Here is a 26321-nt window from a genome sequence, read left to right on the forward strand (position 1 = left end):
CTACCAGACTAAAGGTGTGTTTGATCCCTTATTTTGTAAAGCTGAGGTCAGCATGATTACTTGCTGATGCTCCATAGTATGTGTTTTAGACTATTGGTACAATCTCTCATTCTTGCACAAATCAATTATTGCAACGTATTATATATAGGCTGTGCAACATCAGTTAGAAAAAAGATGCAGACAGTAGAATGCTGCAGCTAGACTGATCTTTTTTAAATCAAAATACGAGAGAGTAACTCCTTTGTGTACATCACATTACACTGGCTACCGTTTGAAACGAGAGGGATTTTTAAACTCTGCACCATGATACACTCATTTCTACATGGCAAACTGTTGGATAATAGTATCTGAAAAAAAGACTGACAGGAAATCTTCTGGCCCTAGTATTTCCATCAACAAAAGGTGTCAGATTTAAGACAATTAATTAGTTTAATTAATTTTACTGTGCTTATATCCCACAATTTCCCACCTCTGGCAGGCTCAGTGTGGCTTACAACAATTGAATAACAAACAGACAGGGTACAATAAACGGAAAGGGGTAAGCAGGACAGTAAGTTAGAGAAAAATAGATGGGTCAGTCCAGGATAGCAGTGTCAGTCCATACTGGTGGCTTCCTGAGATTAACGAGGGCGAACAGGATCTTTGGGGTAGGCTTGCTCAAAGAAGCAGGTCTTAAGGAATTTCCTAAAAGCCAGGTAATCCGGAACCGTTCTCACTAATTTTGGCAGGGTATTCCACAAGTGAGTGCTGACGTAGGTAAAGGTGGAAGCATACATGGTCTTATACTTCAGCCTAGAACATGGAGGGTTAGGTATGAACGGGCAGTCCTGAGTGAGTTTCTAGGAAGGAGGTGGACAAGGGCATCCATATTCGCTGGGGCTGCTCCTTATTCTATCTTTCGACAAAATGGTGGAATGATATACCAGTGACAGTAAGATCAATATCAGAGTACAGAATTTTCCATAAACAGTTGAAGACTCATCTATTCAGAAAATATGAATTAGGAAATGAGGGATAATGTGTACAGCACCCTGGTACATCCCAACTACAACCATTATTACCCTAAAATGTAACAATGTTTTTCTTCTTGAAATGTGTTTAGTCTAAAATGTAACAGTGTACTTGATCTGTTAATGTAAGTCGCGCTGAAGTCAGTCTGGGAATGCTTGCGACTAATAAGTAAAGTCCTTTCCTTCATCAAAGAATCCATGTCTAAAAGTTTTACAAAGTATGGAACGTCATTTATAGTAGAAAAGGCAATTCATATTTTTAATATAATTATCATTTGGAGGGCAGTAGCTGGTTATGCCAGAGATGACTTGCCAGAGTTGACTTTGTTGGGTTGTGAGCTACAGTGTTGGCTGGAGTTAGAAGGCAAATGTCATCAGAAGCCCAGACTAATAGCTAATGTGCCATGTCATCATATTTATCTGTTGCTTGGTGCACTTGTGTAGACGAACTCAAGAAGATCATCGAGCAGTTCTGCCACAAATTTAAGATTATCTAGCTGTAGTCACTATGTACATACATAAATCAATATTTTTAATATATGTAATCCTGCATAAAGGCAGTGAGCCTATTATCCTGTGTTTTAAGGGCATGCTTGTTTTTCAAACAGGAATTATTGACCTGACCAATATGCCCCCTGCTATCTTAGTGCCTCACCCAGGGGGAACCAGCACACCACCTATGGACAGAATCACATACATCCCTTCCCAGGTTGCATTCCCTTCCAGGCCTTATAACCCTGCTTCACTGTCGCCAGGTAAGAACACAGCTTTGACTCCACTGCTGACTGCTGTTAAGTGAAAAACACAGTGCAGAGAGCACAGAAACCATGGTCTGAGCTGGTAAAGCCTAGGTTGTGTAGAAGGGCCTGTAACATTTGCTTTCTTTTCAAAAGCTGGCACATCTGCATTGACTGCACAGATTGACAGTTATAATCCTGAATGAAGATGTGGGAGATAGTTGGCATGGAGAGGTTAACATTATTACTGGGCAGACTAGGTGACCATTTTTTATTCTTATGTGTCATCATCCACTCTCTTTGGTATGCCATTTTCTACATGTTAAAGCTGTTCTGTGTGCAAACTTCACAGGACATCCAACACATATGTCTGCCTCAGCTGTTGCCAATGCTGAAAGGGAGCGTGAGAGGGAGAGGGAGAAGGAGCGAGAGCGGGAGAGAGAACGAGAGCGAGAGAGGATCACAGCTGCTGCTGTGGCTGCTGCTTCAGCCTCTGGTGATCTTTACTTGCGGTCAGGTAAGTGCAGGCACCTGTCATCTCCAAGAGCAAATTTACAACCAAGAAAAAATTGTTTGCGTATCAAACTGTAGGTCTGTGTAAAGCAGTTGCAATGGAAATACATAATTTTTATTCCTTGGCATCTTGTGTAGGACTTTAATGTAGTAGGCAGCTGATTGTGGAGTGAACCCTAGTGATGCTAGTACATGCCCAAGAAAATAGCATTCTCAGATTTGCTGTGCATTTTTCTTTCTGAGATGAGGTATCACATGTAACAACACAGATGTGCAGCTCATAGGACAGATGAGTATAAGTGGTGAAGACTAGAGAGAGAAAAAAGTCTTGAATTCAGAATGATTTTGAAATGTATTTTCATAATTGTGTATCAGTAAGGCATGAATATATCCAATGTATTCTATTGACATTTTGAAACTGTTTCTGCATGCTAAGTTTCAGAACAGCCTGGCCGGCCTGGTAGCCACGGATATGTTCGTTCCCCATCTCCATCTGTGAGAGCCCAGGAGAGCATGGTGCAGCAAAGACCCAGCATATTCCAAGGCACCAGTGGCAAGAGTGTCATCACCCCTGTGGATCCCTCACCTCAACTACGCATCATGTAGGTATCTTTCCCCATGTCACTCAAAAGCATTGAAAGCCACAATTCACTGATGGTAATCCATTCTAGAGCTGTGCTTACCAAATATTTTTTCACCCATGATGCCATCCTTACCGTTTTCTTCCATGTCTCGTGCAATACTGACTTAAAGCATCAATTGACATTGCCACTGTAGGTCCTATCTCCCACTGAACCTGTGAATTATAGCACTGTTTTGGACTTTGTAAGCCAGTGATACCCCTGGGGTGGGAGATGGAGGTTCCTCATTTGGGGTCACAACCCCAAATGAGGAATTTGCAATCCTATTTAGGGTTACAACCCCCAGTTTCAGAACTGCTTTTCTAGAGGTTCCAAAGTAGTGTATCTGAGGCTGTTGAGTTGTACACATCCCAACACACGGCAGAGCGCAGGTGATGGGAATTTAATTGTCCAGGGTTGAGTTTTGGAAGTGAATTGATACCTAGATCTCCTAGGCTTAAGTTCTGTGCTTTCATCAATAACTTGTATACTTGGGTTAATCTTTTTGTTGTGTTTTTTTTCTTCAGGCAACTCCCACCTGGTGCTCCCTCAATAACACAAGGCTTACCTGCATCTCGGTACAGCACAGCTGCTGATGCTCTTGCTGCCTTGGTGGATGCTGCAGCCTCTGCGCCTCAAATGGAAGTTGCCAAATCAAAAGAAAGTAAACATGAGGTGGCTAGGATAGAGGACAGCCTGGGTCGCAAGTTAGCAATGGAACAGCAGCAGCAGCAAATGGAGTCAGACAGGAGGCAGACCCAGTCTCCTTATACCTCCTCAGCCTTTTCCAGTGGCAGGACACAGAACCAGCCTCCTGCAGCTATTTATTCTGAGGCTGGCAAAGATAAAGCGCCTCCTCCAAAATCTAGGTATGAGGAGGAGCTGAGGACACGGGGGAAAACTACAATTACTGCTGCCAACTTCATTGATGTCATCATCACAAGACAGATTGCTGCTGATAAGGATGCCCGGGAGCGTGGGTCACAGAGCTCAGATTCCTCCAGTAGCCGTATGTATCCTAAACATCGCCTTCTTCCAACATTACTCTGCTTCCAGTGGCTTTATGTGCCCTTACTCCATAGGTTTAATAACCCTCTCCTCTATGCACCATTGTACCTCCAGCAGCCATACATGTCCTCACTCAAAAGGGGGGGGGCCATGACCAACTCCTCTCTGTGAAACCTATTGAGTAATACAATGGATAAAGAGATATTTTAATTGCTTCCAACCTTTTATTGTATCATCAAAATTACACAGTTCTAAAGATAGCTCAAAATGACAGGTTTATCTTGTGTTTCTTTCTAAAAAGAAAAAGAAAAGATGGGAAGAGGGAGAGGGTTGGATGACTGTGATTCAAGGTTACAGAACTTTCCACCTTTAGAAGTGAATCGGGGAAAGGATGCAGAGCCTTTATTTCATGGCAGTAATGGTGTTATATTGATTATTGTAATATGTCCATTCTATGCTTATTTCCCACTTTGCTTCCTGCCTCTCAGTATCATCCCATCGCTATGAAGCACCTGGAGATCCCATTGAGGTGATCAGCCCAGCAAATTCCCCTGTGCAGGAAAAAATGGAAAGTTATCAACAGGAGGCACTGAAACCAAACCAGGCAGAAAGTAAGTGAGTTTGTACCATTCCATTTACAACTCCATGGAGAAATGCCCTGCTGGATGTCTTTGCATTACTAATCAGAGCAGCCACGAGGGTACCAAGAATAATAATGTGAAATGGCTGGTCCTAGGGCTGTGTGAGTAGTTTGACTCCACAGGGCACTTCCATGATAACACCACTACCACAGCATGCCAGGGATCAGTTCCTCACCACCTCCTATCCCTAGCTGTATATCACCATAGTTCCAAGATGTTAAAGGAGAATCCAAATTATCCAGAAATACAAGTTCTGGTCAGGAATGGAGATTCAGTAGCATTCACTCAGATTTATTTTATTTATTTATTTGGATTTTGCTCACACCTTTTTCAGTAGTACCTCAAGGTGAGTTACATTCAGGTACACTGGATATTTCTCTGTCCCAGGAGGGCTCACAATCTAAGTTTGTACCTGAGGCAGTGGAGGGTTAAGTGACTTGCCCAAGATCACAAGGAGCAGCAGCGGGATTTGAACCGGCCACCTCTGGATTGCAAGACCAGTGCTCTAACCACTAGGCCACTCCTCCACAGAGGAAGGAAAGCTGTGAATTTTGGGGGATGTTCAAAATAAAAATATCAAGATTTCTCCTTGTATTTATGCTGTGTACACGTTTCTGCATAAATTAGCTTATGATAACTTAAAGCTTGTGCCAAAGTCATTCATAGGTAACAGTCACAGCAAAAAGCACACAAGTCTGCATGTTAAGCTCCTGTAGCACCACATTTCTTGTTCAAACTTGGTCTCTAGACAGCAAATAAGTGATTACCCAAGTAACAGTAAAGATAGGTGATTTTAATTTGGTTTTCGGTACCTGTGTTTTCTTTTCCAAAATCTTGTAGGCGTGATAGTCTGTGCATGTAACTTAACTGTAACACTTATCTGGTCACAAAGCTCAGAAAGTTTTAGTGAAATTAAACTGTACCCTCAATTTAGCATCTGCTTCTCTGTGTAATTTAGATGAGCCCAGCAGGCAATATGAAGGACAGATGAACCGCTATCGGACGCAGCAGGCTCCTCCCTCACCACCACCGCCCCCTATCTCCCAGTCAGATGGTGTGCCACGGACTCATCGGCTCATCACGCTCGCTGATCACATATGTGTAAGTGTTCAAGCTGATGAGATCATTTCAGTTGTTTAGAGTAGCTGAAAACGTCACAGCAAGGAAGCACACAATGGTTTTAAAAAATTACTGCTAATTTGGTGACATATAATATCAGTGGGTATAAGAAAAGAGACAAACCTACATTCTAGGGTGTAAATAAATGTGGTGTGTCTTCATTTGGTCAGACAGGTTCAAAATAGTTTATTACCCTAATCAGAGGGCCACGGTAGTGAACAATAACTTCCAGATGTCCAAGAAAGCAGTGGTTCATATCTTCCTACCAGAGGATCAGCTCTGCAATGCCCAGGCAGCAATTAGAGTAGAAATTAAGGGGAGAGGCATACAGCCAACAAAGATGTTTAGAGTTCCTAAGCTATGGATTTCTTTCCATAGAGCTGGGCAAACTCTAGTAAAACTGGATGCTTACAACACGGGGAAATGTAAAGTGGCACTTTCGTTCTGCTCACGCATCATGCAAGATATTTACTAAAGTGCGCTTTCACATTAGTATGCACTAATGCGATTGTCATGCATTATTAGTGAAAAGGCGGTGAAGGTGAAAACTTTATCGGAATTGAAGAAAGCATGGGAGAAGCACAGAGGATCTCTGAGAGAGGAAGAGATAGTAGAGATTAGTAGTTGATATGAATGGGCAGATTACTACTACTACTACTACTATTTAGCATTTCTATAGCGCTACAAGGCGTACGCAGCGCTGCACAAACATAGAAGAAAGACAGTCCCTGCTCAAAGAGCTTACAATCTAATAGACAAAAAAAAATAAAATAAAGTAATCAAATCAATTAATGTGAACGGGAAGGAAGAGAGGAGAATAGGTGGAAGCGAGTGGTTACAAGTGGTTACGAGTCAAAAGCAATGTTAAAGAGGTGGGCTTTCAGTCTAGATTTAAAGGTGGCCAAGGATGGGGCAAGATGTAGGGGCTCAGGAAGTTTATTCCAGGCGTAGGGTGCAGCGAGACAGATTAGATGGCATTTGTCGTTTATTTTCTGCTCATTGCAATGAGATCTGTAGAAAAGTAAATACACTTTAATAATGAATAGTGTACAGTAACAAGGTAGTTGTCTTTTAGTAAATTTAGCCCATAAAAGACTTTTGTAAAATTATTCTGGGGTAGCATACTTATAAAGTAGGCCTAGAGAATGCGTGTATCTACTTTTACATTACCCAAAAGCAGAGCCAGATTAAGGCATAGGCAAACTAGGCATGTGCCTTGGGCCCAGAAGTTTAAGGAGGGCCCTGTCAAATATGCTCAGGATTCAGGAGGTTAGGATTGCCAACTGCCTGGTTGCATATTCCTATGATGGTATTCTCACAAAATATGCAATCTTATAAAGACACATAGGTGCCTGTATGTCTTTATAAAATAACCCCAAAATAGGTGCCTACGTAGACTTCCTATGTAGGCAACTTGTTATAAAATTACCCTCAAATTGAGCAGGTTTATTTATTTCCAGGCATTTGATATACCACAAATTGCATTACAAAACACAGCAAAGCGGCTTACAATAATAAGGTAATATCTGGATAAGAGTGGTGAAGAAATAAGAGGGAAGGAGAAGATAATCAATAGAAAGGGGGAATAAAAGAAAGGGAAGAATAGCATAAGCTAAAGAGAAGAATGGAAAGAAGAGAGAGGGATGGATACATAAGTGACCATGGTATCTGAACAAGTAAAGTGCTGACAAATGTCCTCTTTTATCTCCATTTCCAGCAAATTATTACACAAGATTTTGCAAGAAACCACCAGTCCACCCAAGCATCATCACAACCTCCCACCTCTACATTCCAGAACTCTGCACCAATGTCATCTGCTCTACCTGTCCGGTCTAAGACCTCAAATCGTTTCAGCCCTGAGTCACAAATTCAAGTGGTCCATCATCAGCGGCCAAGTTCCCGAGTATCCCCTGACAATATTCCTGAAAAATTAAGGGGAAGGTGAGACATTTCTGCCAACTTTCTAATAGTTTTTTGTGTGGTTAGTCAGTTGCAAGATGTAATGAAACCATTGTTTTCTGTTGGGACATGAGAAACTCACTGAATGAAATATGTGCCCTGTCATCCTTGTGGATTTTGTTACAAGAAAGCAGCACTGTTTTTTTCATGTGGCCATGCAAGGACATACAGGAAATGTTTTTGGACAATAGAGACCTTCAGTAGCAGGATTTGTGGCACATCACTGTACTGTTCCAGAAAAATCCGTGTTGCTTGGCGTTCCAGCCAAAACTGTTGCTACAATGACCACACTAGGCATATTATGGGGGAGTTAGATGGAAGAATATCCCTGGGTACTTGCAAATGACAGCTCATGGTGCCAGATCCCAGCCACGAGCTGATTGAGCTCCTGTATACTTCCAGCTCTGATTGAGCTGGAAATACATATGTAAATCAATTTTATTGAAAACAGTAGCAGATAACCAAATCATCTTACAAAACAGTCAACAGCTATACAAATAAAACAAAAAGATAACAAGTACAGCAAGAACATGAGTACCAGAAATACTCCCCCCCCCCCCACCCCCCCAACACTTGTCTCCCTAAATTCCACCCACAGCACTGCATGCGGCTGAAATAAGTTCAGAACATTGTCCACTCAGGGGCATCAGTTGAGAATCCTACTGTGGGCTGATGACTGCAATGTGTCCCAAAAGCATTCCCAGGTGCATTGAAACTTTTCTCCCTTCAAAGAAGAAAACTCAGCAATTGTTAAATGTTCCATCGATAACAGCAAGATCATCAACACTCGCCAAGAGTCATAAGTAGGTGGCCTTGATTTCTTCCCTAGCAGCACTTCTCGATTTAGAAAGCCAGTCAATCCTTAGCTTCGCAATCCCAGGAACATCAAATAAAAGCAGAGGAGTTCACAACTCCTCTACTTTTATTTGATGTTTCTGGGATTGCGAAGCTAGTTCCGGCAGGGTTGACTGGCTTTCTAAATTGAGCTGCGATGCGGCAGGACCACTGAAGAGATGTATGATGCAGAATTTGTGTCCAAAACGTTTGTGTGTAAGGGCACTGCCAGAACACATGAATGAAAGTCACTGGTGACATCTAGCATTTGGGACAAGCAGCCAACTCACAGAAAACTGCTTTGTGTGCCCTAGTAGTGATATGTAGACGTACAGCAAATTTATATTGTAGTTCCCAAAGCTGCGCATAAGGCAATAGGTGCTGAACTGCCAATACACATGCTTGTATTTAAGATCCAGTTACAGACACTGGAAGCTCCAACAACCACTGAGAAGCCAGTTTAGTGAAGTCCAAGTGGTGTCCCTCAAATATCTATGGTGATAGGTCAAAGGTATCTTGTTTTGCGAGCCCAATGAGTACCATGTTAAGAGTATCTTGTGCATCCTCACTAGGATTGATCCATCCCAGGCTCTGCACATAATGAAACAATTCATCATAAAATGGTCCGAGGGCAGAAATGCATAAGCTGCTCGAAGATCTGCAAAAGGCTTCAAAGTCCCTTCCTCCGTCAAGAACTGATAAAGGTAATGAAGGTCTTCTTGACCCCAGCGATGGAACACTGCAGAATCGGAGCTAGCTGGAAATTCAGGATTATGGTATAGAGACAAAAATGGTGTCGCTGCTGTATTAAAGTGATGATGTTTGCAGAGTCAGCACCAAGTGGTTCGAGCTGGTTAAAGGAGGATGTGATCTTGAAGTGAACTAGGTGAGGAGCCTGGGATCATATGAAGCAACCATCTAAACTGTCCTTCGAAGGAAGAAAAGGTCTCTAAGGGAGTAACAGAAAAATCCTGCAAACCACCCCCCCCCCCCCCCCCCCCCCCCCGATATCAGTTATTTATATGCTGCATGGAGCAAGCCACCGTTAATGCACATTCAAAAGCCCTAGCTGCCCATGTTCCCAGGGTTTTTGAAGAACCACTGTGGGCAGCCTGGCACATCATCTCCTCCAGAGAAAAAGTTGGATGTCTCCTATGTAATGAGTGCTTATCGTGGGCCCTTGGATACAAAGGAAACATCTGAAAATTGTAGAGCCAGAGAGGAACCAGTTTCATATTAAATAAGCCATTTGTGCTCAAAAGAGAAACGGAATACCCATACCAGGTGCCCAGAGTACGCTTGCATACTTCCCACTCGTCAGGAATGGTCTGGCTTAGACGATAAGAAAGGAGAATCTAGATCTTACCTGGTAATTTACTTTCCTTGAGTCTCTCCAGACCATTCCCGAACCCCAGCCAGAGGTTCAGAGTAGTTTCTTGTTGGGGTCGGAGTGGTTCTGGGTCTCTGCTTATTATTACTAATGTTAACTAATTTTTTGATAACATATTGTTAAATGTAACCGCTTAGAACTTGTCGATAAAGCGGGTTATAAATGCCAAATTAGATGATCTTGCTGTTTTGGTGTTGATATTGGACCAATGGTCTTTCTGTATGGTGCTCCCTTTCCGTGTTTGGGGTGCCATTGCCTGTTAATTGTGGTGTTTCAATTATGTTCTTGGTATACTGGTTCACCATTTATCTCTTGGGTTTGCTATTCGAAATACTGAGGTTGGGGGTTGCACAGCTCCTTTGTAAGGTCAGTAGTTCTCAGTCTCCCTCTGCTGGTACGAGTGCATATTACCTACTCATCGGGATGGTCTGGAGAGACTCAAGGAAAGTAAATTAACAGGTAAGATCTAATTTCTCCTTTTTTTTTTTTTTTAGCTGACTTCAGACATGGTTGTGAAATGTGGTTTATTGTTGGGAAAGACAAAATGTATATGATTTGAAAACATTGATACCATAACCAGACACAATTACATTTGCAATTTACCTGATCCAGGATAGTGAATATTTATTATTATTATTATTAGCATTTATATAGCACTACCAGACGCACGCAGCGCTGAACACCTGACACAGAGAGAGAGTCCCTGCTCAATAGAGCTTACAATCTAAAAATACAGACAGACAAGACAATTAAGGGTGAGGGAAGTACTGGGTGAGAAAGGAACAAGGGGAGGGCAATTGAGTAGTGCCTAGGAGCCAAAAGCAGTGGTGAAGAGGTGTGTTTTCAGCATAACAGATGCATTAGCAGTGTAAACCAGTACTACAGTAGTAAGGTTTTATGTAGCAGTCATATACATCACTGTTCAATTTCAGCATGATAGCAATATATGTTAATGTGTGTCCCCCTCTGTCCTACTCTTAGACCTGGGAAGTCCCCAGAGAGTGGTCACATCTCGGAGCCCTATGAGCCCATTTCACCACCTCAGGTCACCAGTATGCATGAGAAGCAAGAGCACATTCTGCTGCTGTCCCAAAGAGCTGAGCCCGCGGAACAGAGGTATCTCATACCAGACTGAGAGCATTGACTGTGCATGAACCACTCTGTCTGCTCTGTGAAGATAACTTATAGCCAAGAATGAGTCACATTACAGTAGATCTGCCTCCCTTGTCACCTAAAATATATTGTAATCTGCTCTCTCCTCAGTCACGTGTTTTGCAGTGTGTGCTGTGACAGGTTTTCTTTCTCTGCAGAAATGACTCTCGCTCTCCCGGGAATTTAAACTATCTGCCTTCCTTCTTCACCAAACTGGAAAACACCTCTGCCATGGTGAAGTCAAAGAAGCAGGAGATATTTCGTAAGTTGAACTCCTCTGGTGGGGGTGACTCTGACATTGGTAAGTGGGCTTTGTCTTGCTCCATCCTGTTTCCAGCATTGTTATACTAACCTTCCCAAACCTGTGCATTGCACAGTTGATTTGCAACAGAATTAATCGTAAGACAATAACTAAGTTAATACAAGAAAAACATAACCAACTAGGTTGAGTTTTAAGCATGTAAGATCAACATGAATAGCAAGTTGTTCATGGAAATGTAAACATTTTACAAATCTGAAACTAAAATTCAGATTTCTTATTGTGATTTAAAGTGCATTATGTATACACCATTTATTTTTATTTAAAACATTTTGTAACCTGCCTATCTTAGAAAAGTGCTAGGCAGGGTAAAAATATAAGTAAAATCACATTTGATTGACAAAACATTAAGCATTACATCAAAGATTAAATATGAACCTAATCTAAAATAATAAAATAACAGAAATAAGGTCAGCTTCTAGATCTCAAAGGTCATAAGTACATAAGTATTGCCATACTGGGACAGACCGAAGGTCCATCAAGCTCAGCATCCTGTTTCCAACAGTGGCCAATCCAGGTCACAAGTACCTGGGAAGATCCTAAAACAGTACAATACATTTTATGCTGCTTATCCTAGAAATAAGCAGTGGATTTTCCTTAAGTCCGTTTTAATAATAGTCTATGGTCTTTTCCTTAAGGAAGCCATCCAAACCATTTTTTTTTAACCCTGCTAAGCTAACTGCTTTTACTATATTCTTTGGCAACGAATTCCAGAGTTTAATTACATGTTGAGTGAAGAAATATTTTCTTCGATTCATTTCAAATTTACTACTAGTCCTAGTACTTTTGTAAAGAGTAAACAAGTGATTCACATATACCCGTTCCACCCCACTCATTATTTTATAAACCTCCCTCAGCCGTCTTTTCTCTAAGCCGAAGAGCCATAGCAGCTTTAGTCATCCCATCCCCTCTATCATTTTCGTCGCCCTTCTCTGTACCTTTTCTAATTCCACTATATCTTTTTTGAGATGCAGTAACCAGAATTGAACACTATATTCGAGGTGCGGTTGCACCTTGGAGCGATACAAAAAACATTATAACGTTCTCATTTCTGTTTTTCATTCCTTTCCTAATAATACCTATCATTCTATTTGCTTTCTTGCCGCCGCAACACACTGAGCAAAGGGTTTCAACATATCAACAGTGATGTCTAGATCCCTTTCCAGGTCGGTGACTCCTAATGTGGAACCTTGCATTACTTAGCTATAATTCGGGTTCCTCTTTCCCACATGCATCACTTTGCACTTGCTCACATTAAGTCATCTGCCATTTAGATGCCCAGTCTCGTAAGGTCCTCTTGTAATTTTTCACAATCCTCCCACGATTTAACAACTTTGAATAACTTTGTGTTGTCAGCAAATTTAATTACCTCACTAGTTAATCCCATATCTAGATCATTTATAAATATGTTAAAAAGCAGAGGTCGCAGCACAGACCCCTGGGGAACCCCACTATCTACCCTTCTCCACTGAGAATACTGACCATTTAACCCTACTCTGTTTTCTATCTTTTAACCAATTTTTAATCCACAATAGGACACAATCTCCTGTCCCATGACTCTCCAATTTCCTTTGGCGTCTTTCATGAGGTACTTTGTCAAACACCTTTTGAAAATCCAGATACACAATATTGACTGGCTTACCTTTGTCCACATGTTTGTTCACCCCTTCAAAGAAATGTAATAGATTGGTGAGGCAAGATTTCCCATCACTAAATTTATGCTGACTTTGTCTTTAATCCATGCTTTTGAATGTGCTCTGTAATTTTGTTCTTTATATAATAGTCTCTACCATTTTGCCCAGTACCGACGTCAGGCTCACCGGTCTATAATTTCCCGATTCTCCTCTGAAACCTTTCTTAAAAATCAGCGTTACATTGGCTACCCTCCAGTCTTCCGGTACCATGCTTGATTTTAAAGATAAATTACATATTACTAACAGTAGTTCTACAAGTTCATTTTTCAATTTTTACTCTGACTTTGAAGTGATTTAAGTAATCCCATGCCTCGTTCAACTGAACTTAAATTGTCTTGTAAAATAACATTTGAAATTGGCATCTTAATAAGTCTTGTTTGAAAAAGAGGCTATAAATTGCTGGTGGAAATCATGTGTCTTCTTTGCTTAGTCACCTGAGCGGTCTGTTTAATTGGTGGCAGTACAGAATTTATAATATAATCTGATACTAAAGCAGTTAATTGTTTTATCAAACTGTGCCTTAAAACTAAAATAAGCAAATCTTTGAAGTTTGAATCATACTGGTAATTTCCCCTGTTTAAAGCTTAGTTCATCCAGCATAAGGAGTTGTGCATTTTTTTATTTTACAAATATTGATGTTTTTGGAATATCTCTTTTTAAACTATTGATATTGGCTTGCATTGCTTTCTAGACAGAAATTAAAAAGTCTGACTGTGAAGCTAATAACTGGCATACAGTTCCTTTGAGCTGAATGGATTATGGCCAGACATCACATCTCGACATCTATTGTTGTGAAAGTTTTCCTGGGCTTTGCACAGTTTGCCTTTACATTGTTTAATGTCTGGGATACCTCTAGATTCCTTTCTTTACAGGGTTATGAAACAAAAAGCAGCACACAGATATGGAGGGCGATGAGAAAACAGTCTATAGGCAAGGGAAGAGAAGAAAGAGATGTGGGTGATAGTAACGTGTAGGAGCAGATGCTAGAGGAGGTGAGAGGATGATGACTGCAGGGAATGGATGGCGAAGAAAGACTAGAGGGACACAGATAAAGAAGTGGAGAGGAATCATGCCATAGCATGAGGAAGAGAGAGGAGACTAGGCCAGAGAAGATTAAATGAGATGGTGAAACATTAGGTTGGGAAGGGGAAGAGAGCAGTAAAAGATGGAAAGATGAGAAGACTGTATAGGAGGAGTGACAATGCTCATGCAAAAGGAAGTGTCTGCATCAGTCACTATATCTGGATAGTTTCAGCAAAATAGAGGCCTAGTTTCTGCCCTAATCTGTAACCTGGCATTGGGATACACTGGCTCAGCTGGTAAATGTTAGGTTGTCCCAATCTCCCACAGTTCTACGACCATAGCAACTAGTGCATAATCATGGGAAGGGGTTCCTCAGCTTCTGACTGTGACTTTCCTCTAACATCCCACACTGCATTTCTCTGTCTTCTCTTTCCCCATTCCAAGAGCATTGCTGTGCTTACTAATGCTGAGATGTATAGCCAGCTTTCTCGTTGGCTTAAGTCGGAAGGGCAGGAAATAATGTAGGCACTGCATGGCTTGGCTTTAGGGAACAGCAGTGTGTGGCCAGCATATAAATGGAGGATAGGTAGATGTCCAATGAAGGGAGAGAGAAGGAATACAAGATGCTGGAAGGGGCTGGGAGACATGATAAGGAACAGATGGAGAGGAGGAGAATGGATGTAGAAAGAGGGGAAGAAGGAGAAGGAGATACATGAGATATAATGGTGAAGCCTAGCGGAAGCTGATTCTGGAAGGAAGGGTAAAAATACTAGAAAAAAAAGCAGAGAGGATAAATTGTGGGGTAGGGGATTAAACACTGTAAGGAAGAAGAAACTGAAGAAATTGAGGGAGCTGAAATTAAATAAGGAATAGTGAAGTGATAAGATGGTGAAAGGGAAATAAAGTACACTAAATAAAATTGAAAATTCACCAACACACAAGTAGAAAAATCCTTTATTTAAAAAAATTGCCTTTTTTCTTGCAAATTAAGCCACAAATGCTAATGTATGCAAACACGCCATAGAATTTCTACACCTGTCTGTGAGCTGATGCAGGATACTTGGGACGTGCATGCAGTCAGCTGTTAACTGTAAAGGGAAATTCTAACATATTCTTGCTGTGCAAAATTGCCTTTGGACTCTGCTTTCCCAAATTCCTATCTGAAGTCTTTGTTTCTTACTGGTATGTTATAGGAATGTTTAGTTCCATTGTCTGCCAGCATTGAATACCTCTGTCCCACCAAAATACTTTCTACGTGTTAGATTATGTTGTGTTTAATGGGAAGCTCTTCTGATAAGTCAGTCATTTGGATCCTTCTCTCTGCACCTGCTCTTCAAGCCTTCCATAATTTTTGATCAGTTTCCTTGTAAAAATAACTTCCTTAGCGTCCCTCCAGACTGGTCTAGATGGATGGAGGGACTAAAGGAAAGCAAATTAGCAGGTAAGTTCTAATTTCTGCTTCCTGTGAGCTGAAGTCACTTGAGCTGACAGTGTTGGTGTGACCACAGAGCATACAGACCTTGTTTTCTTTTCCAAGCCTGCTGCTGAGCTGTGATCTTGGGAAAGTTGTTTAAACTTACTTTACCAAAATTTAAAGAGCCTGTTCCATGGGACAGTTGCACCGCAGCCATGTGACGTACCATAAACAATACTGCATACGTTGATGGCATAGTATAAATTATTCTCAAACCGATATGACATCAGTCCCTGTACCTGGTATTCCATTATCCCTGAGCAGTAAATACGCATTGATTTAATTTCAATAGTTTATTCATCTTTAGCTACAGGGTAGCTTGACCTTTAATTGGCTGCCTGTAGTGAGGATGTCTGCTTACAAAGATGTCAAATATAACTAAGCAAGTAACACCAAAAAATTTAAAAAATGATAGTTTTAATTTGCATAAAGCAAAGATGATTGGTGATAAATTTGCAGTATATGTTGCTTTAAGCCAGATATGAGCAATTCTAGTCCTCAAAAGCTGCAAACAGGTGCGGTTTTCAGGATAGCCAGGCTCCAAGAGCATTTTTAAAACATTTTGTTTATTGAAATTTTTAAATCATAATATACAAGAATCCTCTTATTCAGGAAAATGGAAGTGTTGCCAAAATGCAAAATATGAAGGAAAACAAGAATTACATTAGTAAACTAAAATTTAACTATTTACCATTACCACAAAGTCCTCCATTTTGGGGGTTTGAGCCTTACATTTAGGAACGAAAAAAGCACTAAAATACTTATCCTGCAAAATTTGTGACAGCACTTTGCTTGAACAGTTTTAAATTGACAGCATTATCAGAATTAATAAGATAGAAGACCCATTAGCCAACTACAGGAGCAGAAGTCTCCTCAGGCATCTTATCAGCAAGAAACATCGCCAGTTGCAATGACTCAAAAACATACTTGGTATCTCTATATTTAACCATTCATTCCTTAGCAGCCATTCCAGATTGGTCAAGAGGCTTGTGTTAGGCACACCTACCAGCAGATGGACACTGAGAAACACTGACTAAGAATACTGTACAAAACCCCTATGCAGTTGCCAGCCAGCCAGTATTTCTCAGTCTCAGTAGATGGTGGACGTGCAGTCTTGCTGGTCTGGTAGGCCCAGGGTAGGGTCCCAGGGATTTTTTTTCTATTTGATTTTGGGGTTTTGGGATCTTTGATGCTTCTTTTGGTGGCACAAAAAAAAAATTTGCCTCTTCCTCATTGCTAGTGGGGTATTGGTCTGTGTGAGCCACTTATTCTCCCGAGGGTGTTACACCCAGAAGGCTGGGTCCCTCCCCCCTCAGGCGGTCACCCTTTCAGGGAACCTTGTGTGCCTCAGCTCTATCTCTGCTCTGTGCCTTGCGTGCCCATTCCTTCCCCAGCTGTGAGCCATTGCCTTTAATTCTGCAGACAAGCTAAAAAACAAAAACAAGGAGTAGCGGCACAAATAAGAGTGAAGCCACAGCATTTGACGGAACTTAGTATTGTACAGTTGGGGAGGTTTTTCTCTATCAGGCTTGCTTTTTTTGTTTGGGACACTCGGGTTCCCTCGTCTTCGGATTCGGCAGCATGAGCCAGAAAATCTGTGCCTGTTCCAGGAGTACAATAAAAAGGGTGTTCTGGTTCCTGGTGCAGGCTCTGCAGGGAACTGGTTGGCATTTCTGGCGTCCGGAGAATAGCAGCGCATAGAGAAAGCAGCAAGAGTGAGGCCCCTCTGCGGCGGGCTTAACTTTGGCAGGAAACGCTGCCATCTTGCCTTCTCAGCAGACAGCGCTTCCTCCATGGTTGGCCCCAGCGTGTTCCCTCCCAGGTCCCTAGACTGTCAGTGACAAATCTGCGATAAGGGATGTGGGTTTCCCCTTAGAATTTGTTAGGACATTATTCCGGGCCTGGCAGTCTGGGGGTTCTGTGTCTAGGGACATGTAGGGAGGGGGGGTTCTCAGTAGCCGGCCAAGTGGCCCAGGTTTGACTGGGCCACTGATCCTGGGGGAGGACCCCAAAGAGGATTCTTGGCAGGAAGGGCATTTTGGGGAGGCGAAGGATTCCATGGTGGTCTGTATTTTCCAGAGAGGAGTTGACAGAATTGATTTTGCAAGTCACCTTGGTGCTGAATTTGGAGTAGGAGATGCCTGCTGAAGGCACAGCAAAGAAGGTGGCCCTTTGGTTAAGGGCATTTTAGGTGGCCGTCTTCCCCATGAACCAGGACTTGTGGGATATGGTCCAAGCGAAGTGGAAATCCCTGGATGTTCCCTGCAGGGTTGCAAGGGCTATGGGCAGTTGTACCCCATTCCTTCAGAGGACCGGGAGTCCTTCACCCTCCTACTGTGGACACACTGGTAATGGCAGTCACAAAGAAGACTACAATTCCTTGGGATGGTGGCGCTGCCCTTAAGGATCCCCAGGATAGCAGCTCTATCTAGGTGTCTGGTGGCCAGAGTATGTTTTTGATGGGCAGAGAGACTTCTGGATGCTCCCATGGCAGGTTAGTGAGTTACCAGGGATCTATCTAAACTGGTGATAGGGGTTTCCTTTTGGCAGATGTGTATGTTTGGGCGTCAGCTAAAAATGTGGCCCTTTCCATGGTGGCCTGCAGAGCTTTTTGACTTTGAGACTGGGAGCTTCTAAATCAAAGCTTTGTTCTCCCTTTCATGGCACCATGTTTGGGGAAGAGTTTCATGGCTCTCTGTTTGGGGAAGAGCTGGATAAGCTGGTGAGAGGTCTCGAGGACTCTAAAGTCCTGCAGTTACTAGAGGACAATCCCAGAGGTGGGGGCAGAGGTGCCTCTACAGGGGCATTTTCAAGTGGCTCGGCACTACCATCTGGGCCATTTCAGTGGTACTCACAGGAGTCCTTTTTTCCCAGCATACTCAGCCCTTTTGTGGGGGCCATTGGAGGGGGCCGTGAGATGGGTTCTGGAGCCCCCAGCCAGGTCATGTTCCCAATTGGTGTAGGGGTCCAGCCTCTGGTGTCAGTAGGAGCTCAGTTGCAGGTGTTTTACCAGAGGTGGATCAAATAACTTCAGACTAGTGGGTGCTCGAGGTGGTTTGCAATTGCTTCTCGCTCAAGTTCAATTGGCCTCTGCCGGACTTGTTTGTGGAGTCTCTTTTCCATTCACGCTGGAAAGTGGGGGCAGTGCAGGAGACTCTAGACAAGACTCATTGCGTTGTGAACATCAGTACCGGTACCGCAGGAAGAATGGGTCATGGGATGTTATTCCATCTACTTCGTGGTTCCTAAGAAGGAGGGCATCTTTCATCCGATCTTGGATCTCCAAGCACTTGAATAGTGCTGTTGAGGTTCCCAGATTTGTATGGAGAGACTGCAGTTTTATTGTTGCAGTCCGGACTGGGGAATTTCTCGTTTCCTTGTACCTCATGGAAGCTTCCTCCATATTCCCATTCGAAGAGCCCATCAGCGTTTCTTTCATTTTGCTGTACTGGGACAGCTTTTATTAATGTTGTGGTGGCCTTGCACAAGGAGGGTATTTTGGTCCATCTGGTTGATTCAGGTGAAGTCGTTTCAGGAGAGTGAGCGCAATACAGCTCAGGTGATTCATTTTCTGGAACATCTGGGCTGGATAGTCAAATCGTTCTGAGAGTTCTTTCTCTCTCTGGTGTGATCCCTCAAGTACCTAGGAGTTTGTTTCGACACTGGTTGGCCATGTTGGAGTGGAGGAGTGGCCTAGTGGTTAGGGTGGTGGACTTTGGTCCTGGGGAACTGAGGAACTGAGTTCGATTCCCACTTCAGGCACAGGCAGCTCCTTGTGACTCTGGGCAGGTCACTTAACCCTCCATTGCCCCATGTAAGCCGCATTGAGCCTGCCATGAGTGGGAAAGCGCGGGGTACAAATGTAACAAAAAATAAATAAATAAAAAATAAAAATGTCTTCCTGCCTCTTCCGAGTATTCTCAATCTTCAGCAGCAGGTTTGGGGACTTCTTTTGGAGAGTGCCCCGCAGGCCTGGAACTTTCTGCAGGTCCTGGGCTCAATGGAGATGATGGAAGTGGGTCCATGGACCCAGGATCATATAAGGTCCTACAACTGGCCTTTCTAGCCAAATGGTCTCCTCAGAAAGATGCCCTGAAGTTCCTCTCAAGGGAGAGGTGCAGTGTGGCACAGCCTGGAGTGGTGGTTACAGACCAGCAACCTGGACAAGGGCACGAATCTAGAGACACTGGATTTGGACAGTGGTCACAACAGATGCCAGCTTGGCGGGCTGGAGAGCCCATTGTCATGGTCAGGTAGCCCAGGGCCATTTGTTTGCTGGAGGAAACGAGCTGGTCAACCAACAGATGGGAAACCATGTGATCTGTCTTGCTCTGTTTGCCTTTCAGCGAATGCTGAAGGGAAAGGTATGTGGGTGCTGTTCAACAATGTAGCGTATGTCAGTCAGCAGGGCAGCATAAGAAGTCATCAGATTGCGGAGGAGGCCTCCTTCCTTCTTTGGTGGGCAGAGGTTTACTTAGCTGTCTGTGGCCCACACGGCGGGCGTGGAAAACAAGAAGGTGAATTTTCTCAGCAGAAGTTGGCTCCTGAAGAGTGGTCCCTGTCACAGGAGGCCTTTGAGCAGGTGGTACATCTTTAGGGCCTTCAGGTGTTGGATTTGATGGTGACAGCGTGCAATGCTCAGGATCCTCAGTTCTTCAGTCATTGGAGGGAGGCATGCTCAAAGGGGGAGTCCATGTGCTGATCCTTCTGTGGCCAGAGGAGGTTCTGTTCTACATGTTTTCTCCATGGCCGCTGGTAGGTCAGATTATCCAGTGGATAGTCTCATCCTGGTCTGGTGGTTCTTATTGCACAGGACTGGCCTTGGCGTCCTTAGTATGGAGATCTGATGAATCTGACAGTGGATGTCCCACTTCAGCTACAGAGAGAAGTCAGGCTGCTGTGACAGGGTTGGCTGGTGCACCCTAACCCATCACCATTCTTGCGTAAGGCTTGGCTCTTGAAAGGGTGAGCCTGTGATTTCTACCATGCTCCGGGTGCAAAAGCAGTCTACCTCTCTGGTTTATGTGCACATCTGACGTGTGTTTGAGGCCTGATGCTAGGATTGGGTCTTGCAGAATTTCAGGGTGTCAGTGGTGGAGATCTTGGATTTTCTATAGGGCGGGTTGGATAAGTGGTTGACCTGGTCGTCCCTTAAGGTCCAATTGGCAGCCTTGGCTTGTTTTTGTGGCAAGTCCTTGGCATCCCTTCTGGATGTGATTATTTTCTGCAAGGGAGGGGGGATTAAGCTTTATAGGCCCCCCGCAGTGTCCCTTTGTTCCCCCTTGGGATCTCAGTTTTGTTTTGGACACGCTGGTGTCTTTGCCCTTTGAGCCGTTGGCGACTGCCATGCTGAAGGATTTGACTTTGAAGACTCTTATCCTAGTGATGATCTCTTCAGTGCAATGGATTTCAGAACTTCAGGCTTTGTCCTGTAGATCACTATTTTTGAGGTGTTTTCGGCTGAGAAGGGTCACTTTGAGAACGGTACCATCCTTCATGCCCAAGGTTAGGTCTGCCTTTCATGTGAATCAGGCCATTTCGTTCCTGGTGTTGGGGGATGCATCTGGCAACAACATTGTTTGGCTTGCTTGGACATTCTGCGGGCGTCTCTTAAGTGTCTGCGTTGGTTGGATGAGTTTTGCCATTCTGATCGTTTTTTTTTTTGTGCTGTTTGGGAGTCCAAAGGCATGACTGTATCTAAGGCCTCCATTGTCAGATGGATCAAAGAGGCTATAGACTCTGCCTATATTCATAAGGGTCACCCTGTCTCTGATGTCCTCAAGGCTCATTCAACTAGAGGCCTGGTGGCTTCAGGGGCGGAAAGTAGTTTGATTTCGCCTGTGGACATTTGTAAAGTGGCAGTATGGTCTTCCCTTCACTCCTTCATGAAACAGTACCACATTGATGTGCAGGCATCTCAGGATGCGACATTCAGAGCCAGGGTGTTGGCATCTGGTCTCTACAGGTCCCTCCCATGAGTTTACTGCTTTGGTACTTTCCAGGCGTCTTGACTGGTCTGGAATAGCCGCTAAGGAAGGAGAAATTAGGTCTTGCCTGCTAATTTTCTTTCCTGACCAGTGAAGGGCCCACCCAGAATTTGGCAGAGTTTTTGGTCATGCACTTTGGGGGGTTCATCAGGTTTTTCTTTTTTTGGTCATGGTTTGGATTTTTTTGAGTTTTATGGGCTATTTTTGCAGTTTCTCATTGTTTTTCCATATTAGATAAGTAAAACCTGAAAAGAAAAAACAACTTTCTATCTTTCAAGCTGCTGGACCACTTTTTAGTGGTCTTCCTGTATCATGAGGTGGAGGAATTTGCTTGATGTGATGCTGTGTTGAGGCAAAGGGCAGGAACTTTAGTCTGTTCAAGTGCTTACTAGTGAAATGCTGGCTTGCAACTACATAGAGGTTTTGTACAGTATTCAGTCAGTGTTTCTCAGTCTCCACCTGCTGGTAAGCATTCGTAACCCAAGCGTCTTGACTGGGCTGGAAGGCCTAAAGGAAATAAAATTAGCAGATAAGACCTAATTTCTCCATTTCATGGACATTTTAAGAAAAAGGTAGCTCCTATATAGAGGACTTTAGGATGGAGCAGGAGAAACTGTTGTTGCCTTCTCTGGGTAGCATGGGCTACATCTGTATATATGTATAAATTTTCAGGCCACAAAAAGTCTCTATTTTGAAAAAATCTTTTCAGAACAAAATCACAATCTATATCCAGTGCCAGTGTTACATTTAACGTTGCTGAAGTAGCTAAAAGTGCAATAGAAGGCTCCAAAAATGTTGTCATTCCCATGTTAGCCTCAGGAGTGTACTCTAAAGAGTCTGGTACAACTCCAGAAGGTAACTGCTTAGGTTTAGATGGAATATAATATGCTTTGAAAACCATAGGAAGTTCAGTTGAAGACAACTTTTAAAATTTCTACCAGATATTTCCCAAACATCTCTCTTGGAGATATATTAGGGACTTTAGGAAAATGTGTTAAATGCAGAATTTTACAGTTCAAAACATTCTCTATATTCTCTAACTTATGCAGTAGCAAATTCTTTTATCAAAGCAGCATTTTGTTGATGTTTTCGAGTCAGATTTAACTTTCACTGCTGGAACATGAACTGCCAGTGATTCCAGTTCTTGATCCTGAGTTTTTATATCATCTGTGAGAGATTTATTCACATTATCCTGAAAAGAAAATTGCTCATAGAGCAGCTTATCCATTTCCTGGATACTAGTCCATATAGAGGCGTATTTTCAAAGCACTTAGACTTACAAAGTTACATAGAAACCTATGGAACTTTGTAAGTCTAAGTGTTTTGAAAATGAGCTCCATTGAGTCCAAAGAAATGTACATGGGACACTGTGAGAAAAATTTTAATTCCAAAGTTGTCATTGCCAGCTTCAGCACTTCTCTCTCCTCCTGCTTCTCACTCCAAACTATCCTCAAAGCATTTGCACCTCTGGAGGTTATTGCAACTTCTTTCCCTGGGGCTGCATTGTCGGGAAGTTCCAACACAGCTTCCTCCTCTGGTTCATGATTTCTTCCAGCCACGGGAGTCAGAAGAGACTTTCGAATGCTTGGACTCAAAGATGTTTCAGACGCTGGAGAAATCACTAATTCACACTCCTCTAGTGTTGCCAATGGTGGCAAACAAGGCAAAAAATCTGCAAGTGCTGGTCCTTTGGACCCAAAACTGGAGGAATCAATAAGGATGGTTTGACTGCCTGACCACCTCCCTTTCTCTTTCTCCCCATTCAGGCAGGAAAATATTCCCTAAGGATAGGTTTTTCAGCCATTCAACACGCACTGTCCACCATCTTGCTTCACCCCCCGCAAGCGCATATTTGATGTGGATTGCCTAAAAGCAGGTTACTTGGTTGATAAGAAGCACTTCAGCTTGTACTCTTGCCTTCCTACCCACATGGTTTTCCAGGGTCAGCTGAAGTCAACTCTTTTTTAGGGCCAATGTAATAAACTGTGCTACCCTGTAGTGTGGTGCTTTACTTCTGATTTGCTCATGAAAATATTACTTCTAATGCAGTGATTCCCAAACCTGGTCCTCGAGGCGCCCCAGCCAGTCAAGTTTTCAGGATATCAACAATGAATATTCATGAGAGATCTGTATGCAGTGGAGGCAGTGCATGCAAATCTTTCTCATGAATATTCATTGTAGAAAACCTGACTGGCTGGGGTGCCTCCAGGACCAGGTTTGGAAACCACTGCTCTAATGTAATGAGAGTTTTTAGCATGAGAAAAAAAAACAGCAGTACAGCCACAATGCTGGAGGATAGCAAAATATGCTGAACCTGATATTGCTCCTAGTGTAGAAAAAGAAGAAAAAAAGCTACATTTTGGCACTTTTTATCCTTTGGCATGCTGAATCTTTATCCCCGCTTAGGGCTAAAGGACAGGTTCTAGTATCAGAGGACAGGGACATACTGAGGTGAAGTACAGCACTTCACTTAGAAGACCCTTGTTGGCAAACATATATGGTGGCTCAGGTGGGCCCCAGATACCCCACAGCCCACCCTGCCAATACAAATGCCTTGTGGTTCCCACCATCCTTCCCAAAACCTCTCCCCCTACCTTCACCACCACCATCAACTCACCTTGAGTTGAGAGGCAGGAATGATACCCGCTTGCTCTTGCCTCCAGTGCTACCAGGTTGTTAAATAGTAGTGCCTGACTCTAGTAGTACGTGTTGGAGTGCTCTGCTAGGGGTTGGCCTGCCAAATAAGGGAGTTGTGCACACCACTTCTTTCTGTTAGCTTGCTTTTTTGTTAATGCTGCAGTAATTTGCATGCCATTAGTTTACTACATTGGGAGTAAGCTCCCCCCCTCCCCAAGTTTATTCATCAGAACATTGTGAGCTGAAGCTCAGCTCACTGTTCTAACATGTGGCTTTACATTGGCCCCATGTGGTAACTGTGCCAATTCCTATTGAAAACACCTCATATTTCCCCACCTGTTGACATTTTACTGGCAGGGGTGTTTACCCCATGACAAAAGCCTTGTGAAAATTGTTCCTCATCTATTCATGTGGGGAAAAGTATAGGTGCTAAAAACTGGCTTGTGGGCTGAAGGATGCAGAATTACTATAAATCTGAAAATAGGGGGCAGTTTTGTAAAGCATTTTCAATAGGTAAAGCAGGTTTTGTATGTAGAAAAGGAATATTATAAAAGTATGCACACACAGGTATTCCTTGGAGTATAGTTCAGGTGGAGCTGCAATGTACCCACATATTTTATAAAATGTGTATACATGCAAAGAGAATATGCAGACTCTTCACATTATCTGCAGAGCAGTTGAGAATTTGTGTGCTCTTGGGTCTTTTTTTCTGGGAGACTATTTTATAAAGCCACATATGTTTCCTTACAGAATAAGCACCTTTTGGGACTTGTCACATAGGTGCTCTGATATAGAATTACTCGTTATATCCAGCTCAGTACTGTAGTGGATCCCTATTATGTTTCAGACTTTATAACAAATCTAATTTGGGATAGTGGTGGTGAGGTGTTACATAAGCTGTGTGTTATATACTAGAGCCTAGCTGTTCGTCGGGCAATACATTTTTCTTTTCTGTTTCCTGGTTAGTCTAAATGGGATCAGTTTAAAAATGCCCAGTGCCCATATGAATAAAGATTGAACAATCCAAAACATTGATCAAAATTATCCTCAATAGTTATCTAAAAAAGCAAACCAAAAAAATTCATTGAAAATAGCAGAAATATTGCCATAGGTATTACTTAATTGTTGAGCATATTCATCAGTCCAAATATTTTATCTGAGTCTTTTACTTAAATATTTTTAACTCTCTCAAAATGTCCAGTGTAGTAGAAAATACTTATCAGATTTTTGCCAAAATATCATTCTAACAACAAAACTTATTAAAACTAATTTCACTTATCTTTCCAATTACTGCATCTACATCTGGAAATCCAGCTATAAATTTGATGTGAATTCATAAAGGAAACTTTTCATCAACAGTGACTGGAAAGATAAGTGAAATTATTTTTAATAAGTTTGTTGCTTGAATGACATTTTGGCAAAAATCTGAGCTTTCTACAGTATTGGACATTATTTATTTTTCATTTCATCCAACAATATGAATTAAGGATAAAGAAATCAATACAACAATACACAAATAACAAGTAAAAGGAACCAATAATAATAATAACAACAAAAATTGACTCTTTATAGTCCACAAATACAAAGGGAGCAAGAACCAATACCCCTTGAGGAATAGGGAATTAAAGAAAGTGATACATGTAAAGAAAACTATCAGGGTCTATAAACTATAACAACCCAGATCAAGGAGGTAACTCTTCTCTATCTGTTGACAGTTTTAGGAAAAACTGAGAAGCATCTGAGAATGCAGCTGAGAAGCATCATTAAAAAGATGATTATCAAACTGAATCACATATTTGCAAGGATATCGTAACTGAAACCTAGCTCCAGTATCAATGACACGCTGATGAAGGCTCAGAAATTGCCTGTGTCTCGATTGTGTGGACTTAGCTACATCAGGAAATAACAAAACCTTCCCTCCCAAGAACTCCACATCTGTGTTCTTGAAGTAAAAACACATTAAAGCCTTCCTTATCTTGGTTGAAAACAAATGTCACCAATAAGGTAGACCGTTCAACAACTTCATCTTGAGATTTCTCCAAACGTCCAAACTGTTTGAAGAGATCTCCACCATAGCAGATTCTCTCACAGGAGTTGACTGCTTCTTAGAAATTGGTAAATAATAAATCCTATGTAATGGGGGAAGAGTGGAGTTGAGGAGTGGCCTGGTGGTTAGGGTGGTGGACTTTGGTCCTGGGGAACTG

The 26321-nt window shown here is 42.5% G+C and overlaps 1 protein-coding gene across 9 annotated transcripts in view; it reads left to right on the plus strand.

Moving 5' to 3' along the window:
• LOC115482561 (nuclear receptor corepressor 1-like) overlaps positions 1-26321 on the plus strand; it is a 315982-nt gene that overhangs the window by 273480 nt on the left and 16181 nt on the right. For 7 of the 9 annotated variants that reach the window (XM_030222440.1, XM_030222445.1, XM_030222439.1 and 4 more), the window contains exons 35-43: positions 1619-1765; positions 2100-2264; positions 2697-2862; positions 3408-3889; positions 4377-4499; positions 5488-5630; positions 7366-7589; positions 10813-10947; positions 11142-11284. In XM_030222440.1, the coding sequence (XP_030078300.1) occupies positions 1619-1765; positions 2100-2264; positions 2697-2862; positions 3408-3889; positions 4377-4499; positions 5488-5630; positions 7366-7589; positions 10813-10947; positions 11142-11284 (1728 nt within the window). The remainder of the gene's footprint in view (positions 1-1618; positions 1766-2099; positions 2265-2696; positions 2863-3407; positions 3890-4376; positions 4500-5487; positions 5631-7365; positions 7590-10812; positions 10948-11141; positions 11285-26321) is intronic. The other 2 variants (XM_030222447.1, XM_030222446.1) reach the window with 1 other exon arrangement.

The sequence above is a fragment of the Microcaecilia unicolor genome, chromosome 13, assembly GCF_901765095.1.
Source record: "Microcaecilia unicolor chromosome 13, aMicUni1.1, whole genome shotgun sequence".
Classification (NCBI taxonomy): domain Eukaryota; kingdom Metazoa; phylum Chordata; class Amphibia; order Gymnophiona; family Siphonopidae; genus Microcaecilia; species Microcaecilia unicolor.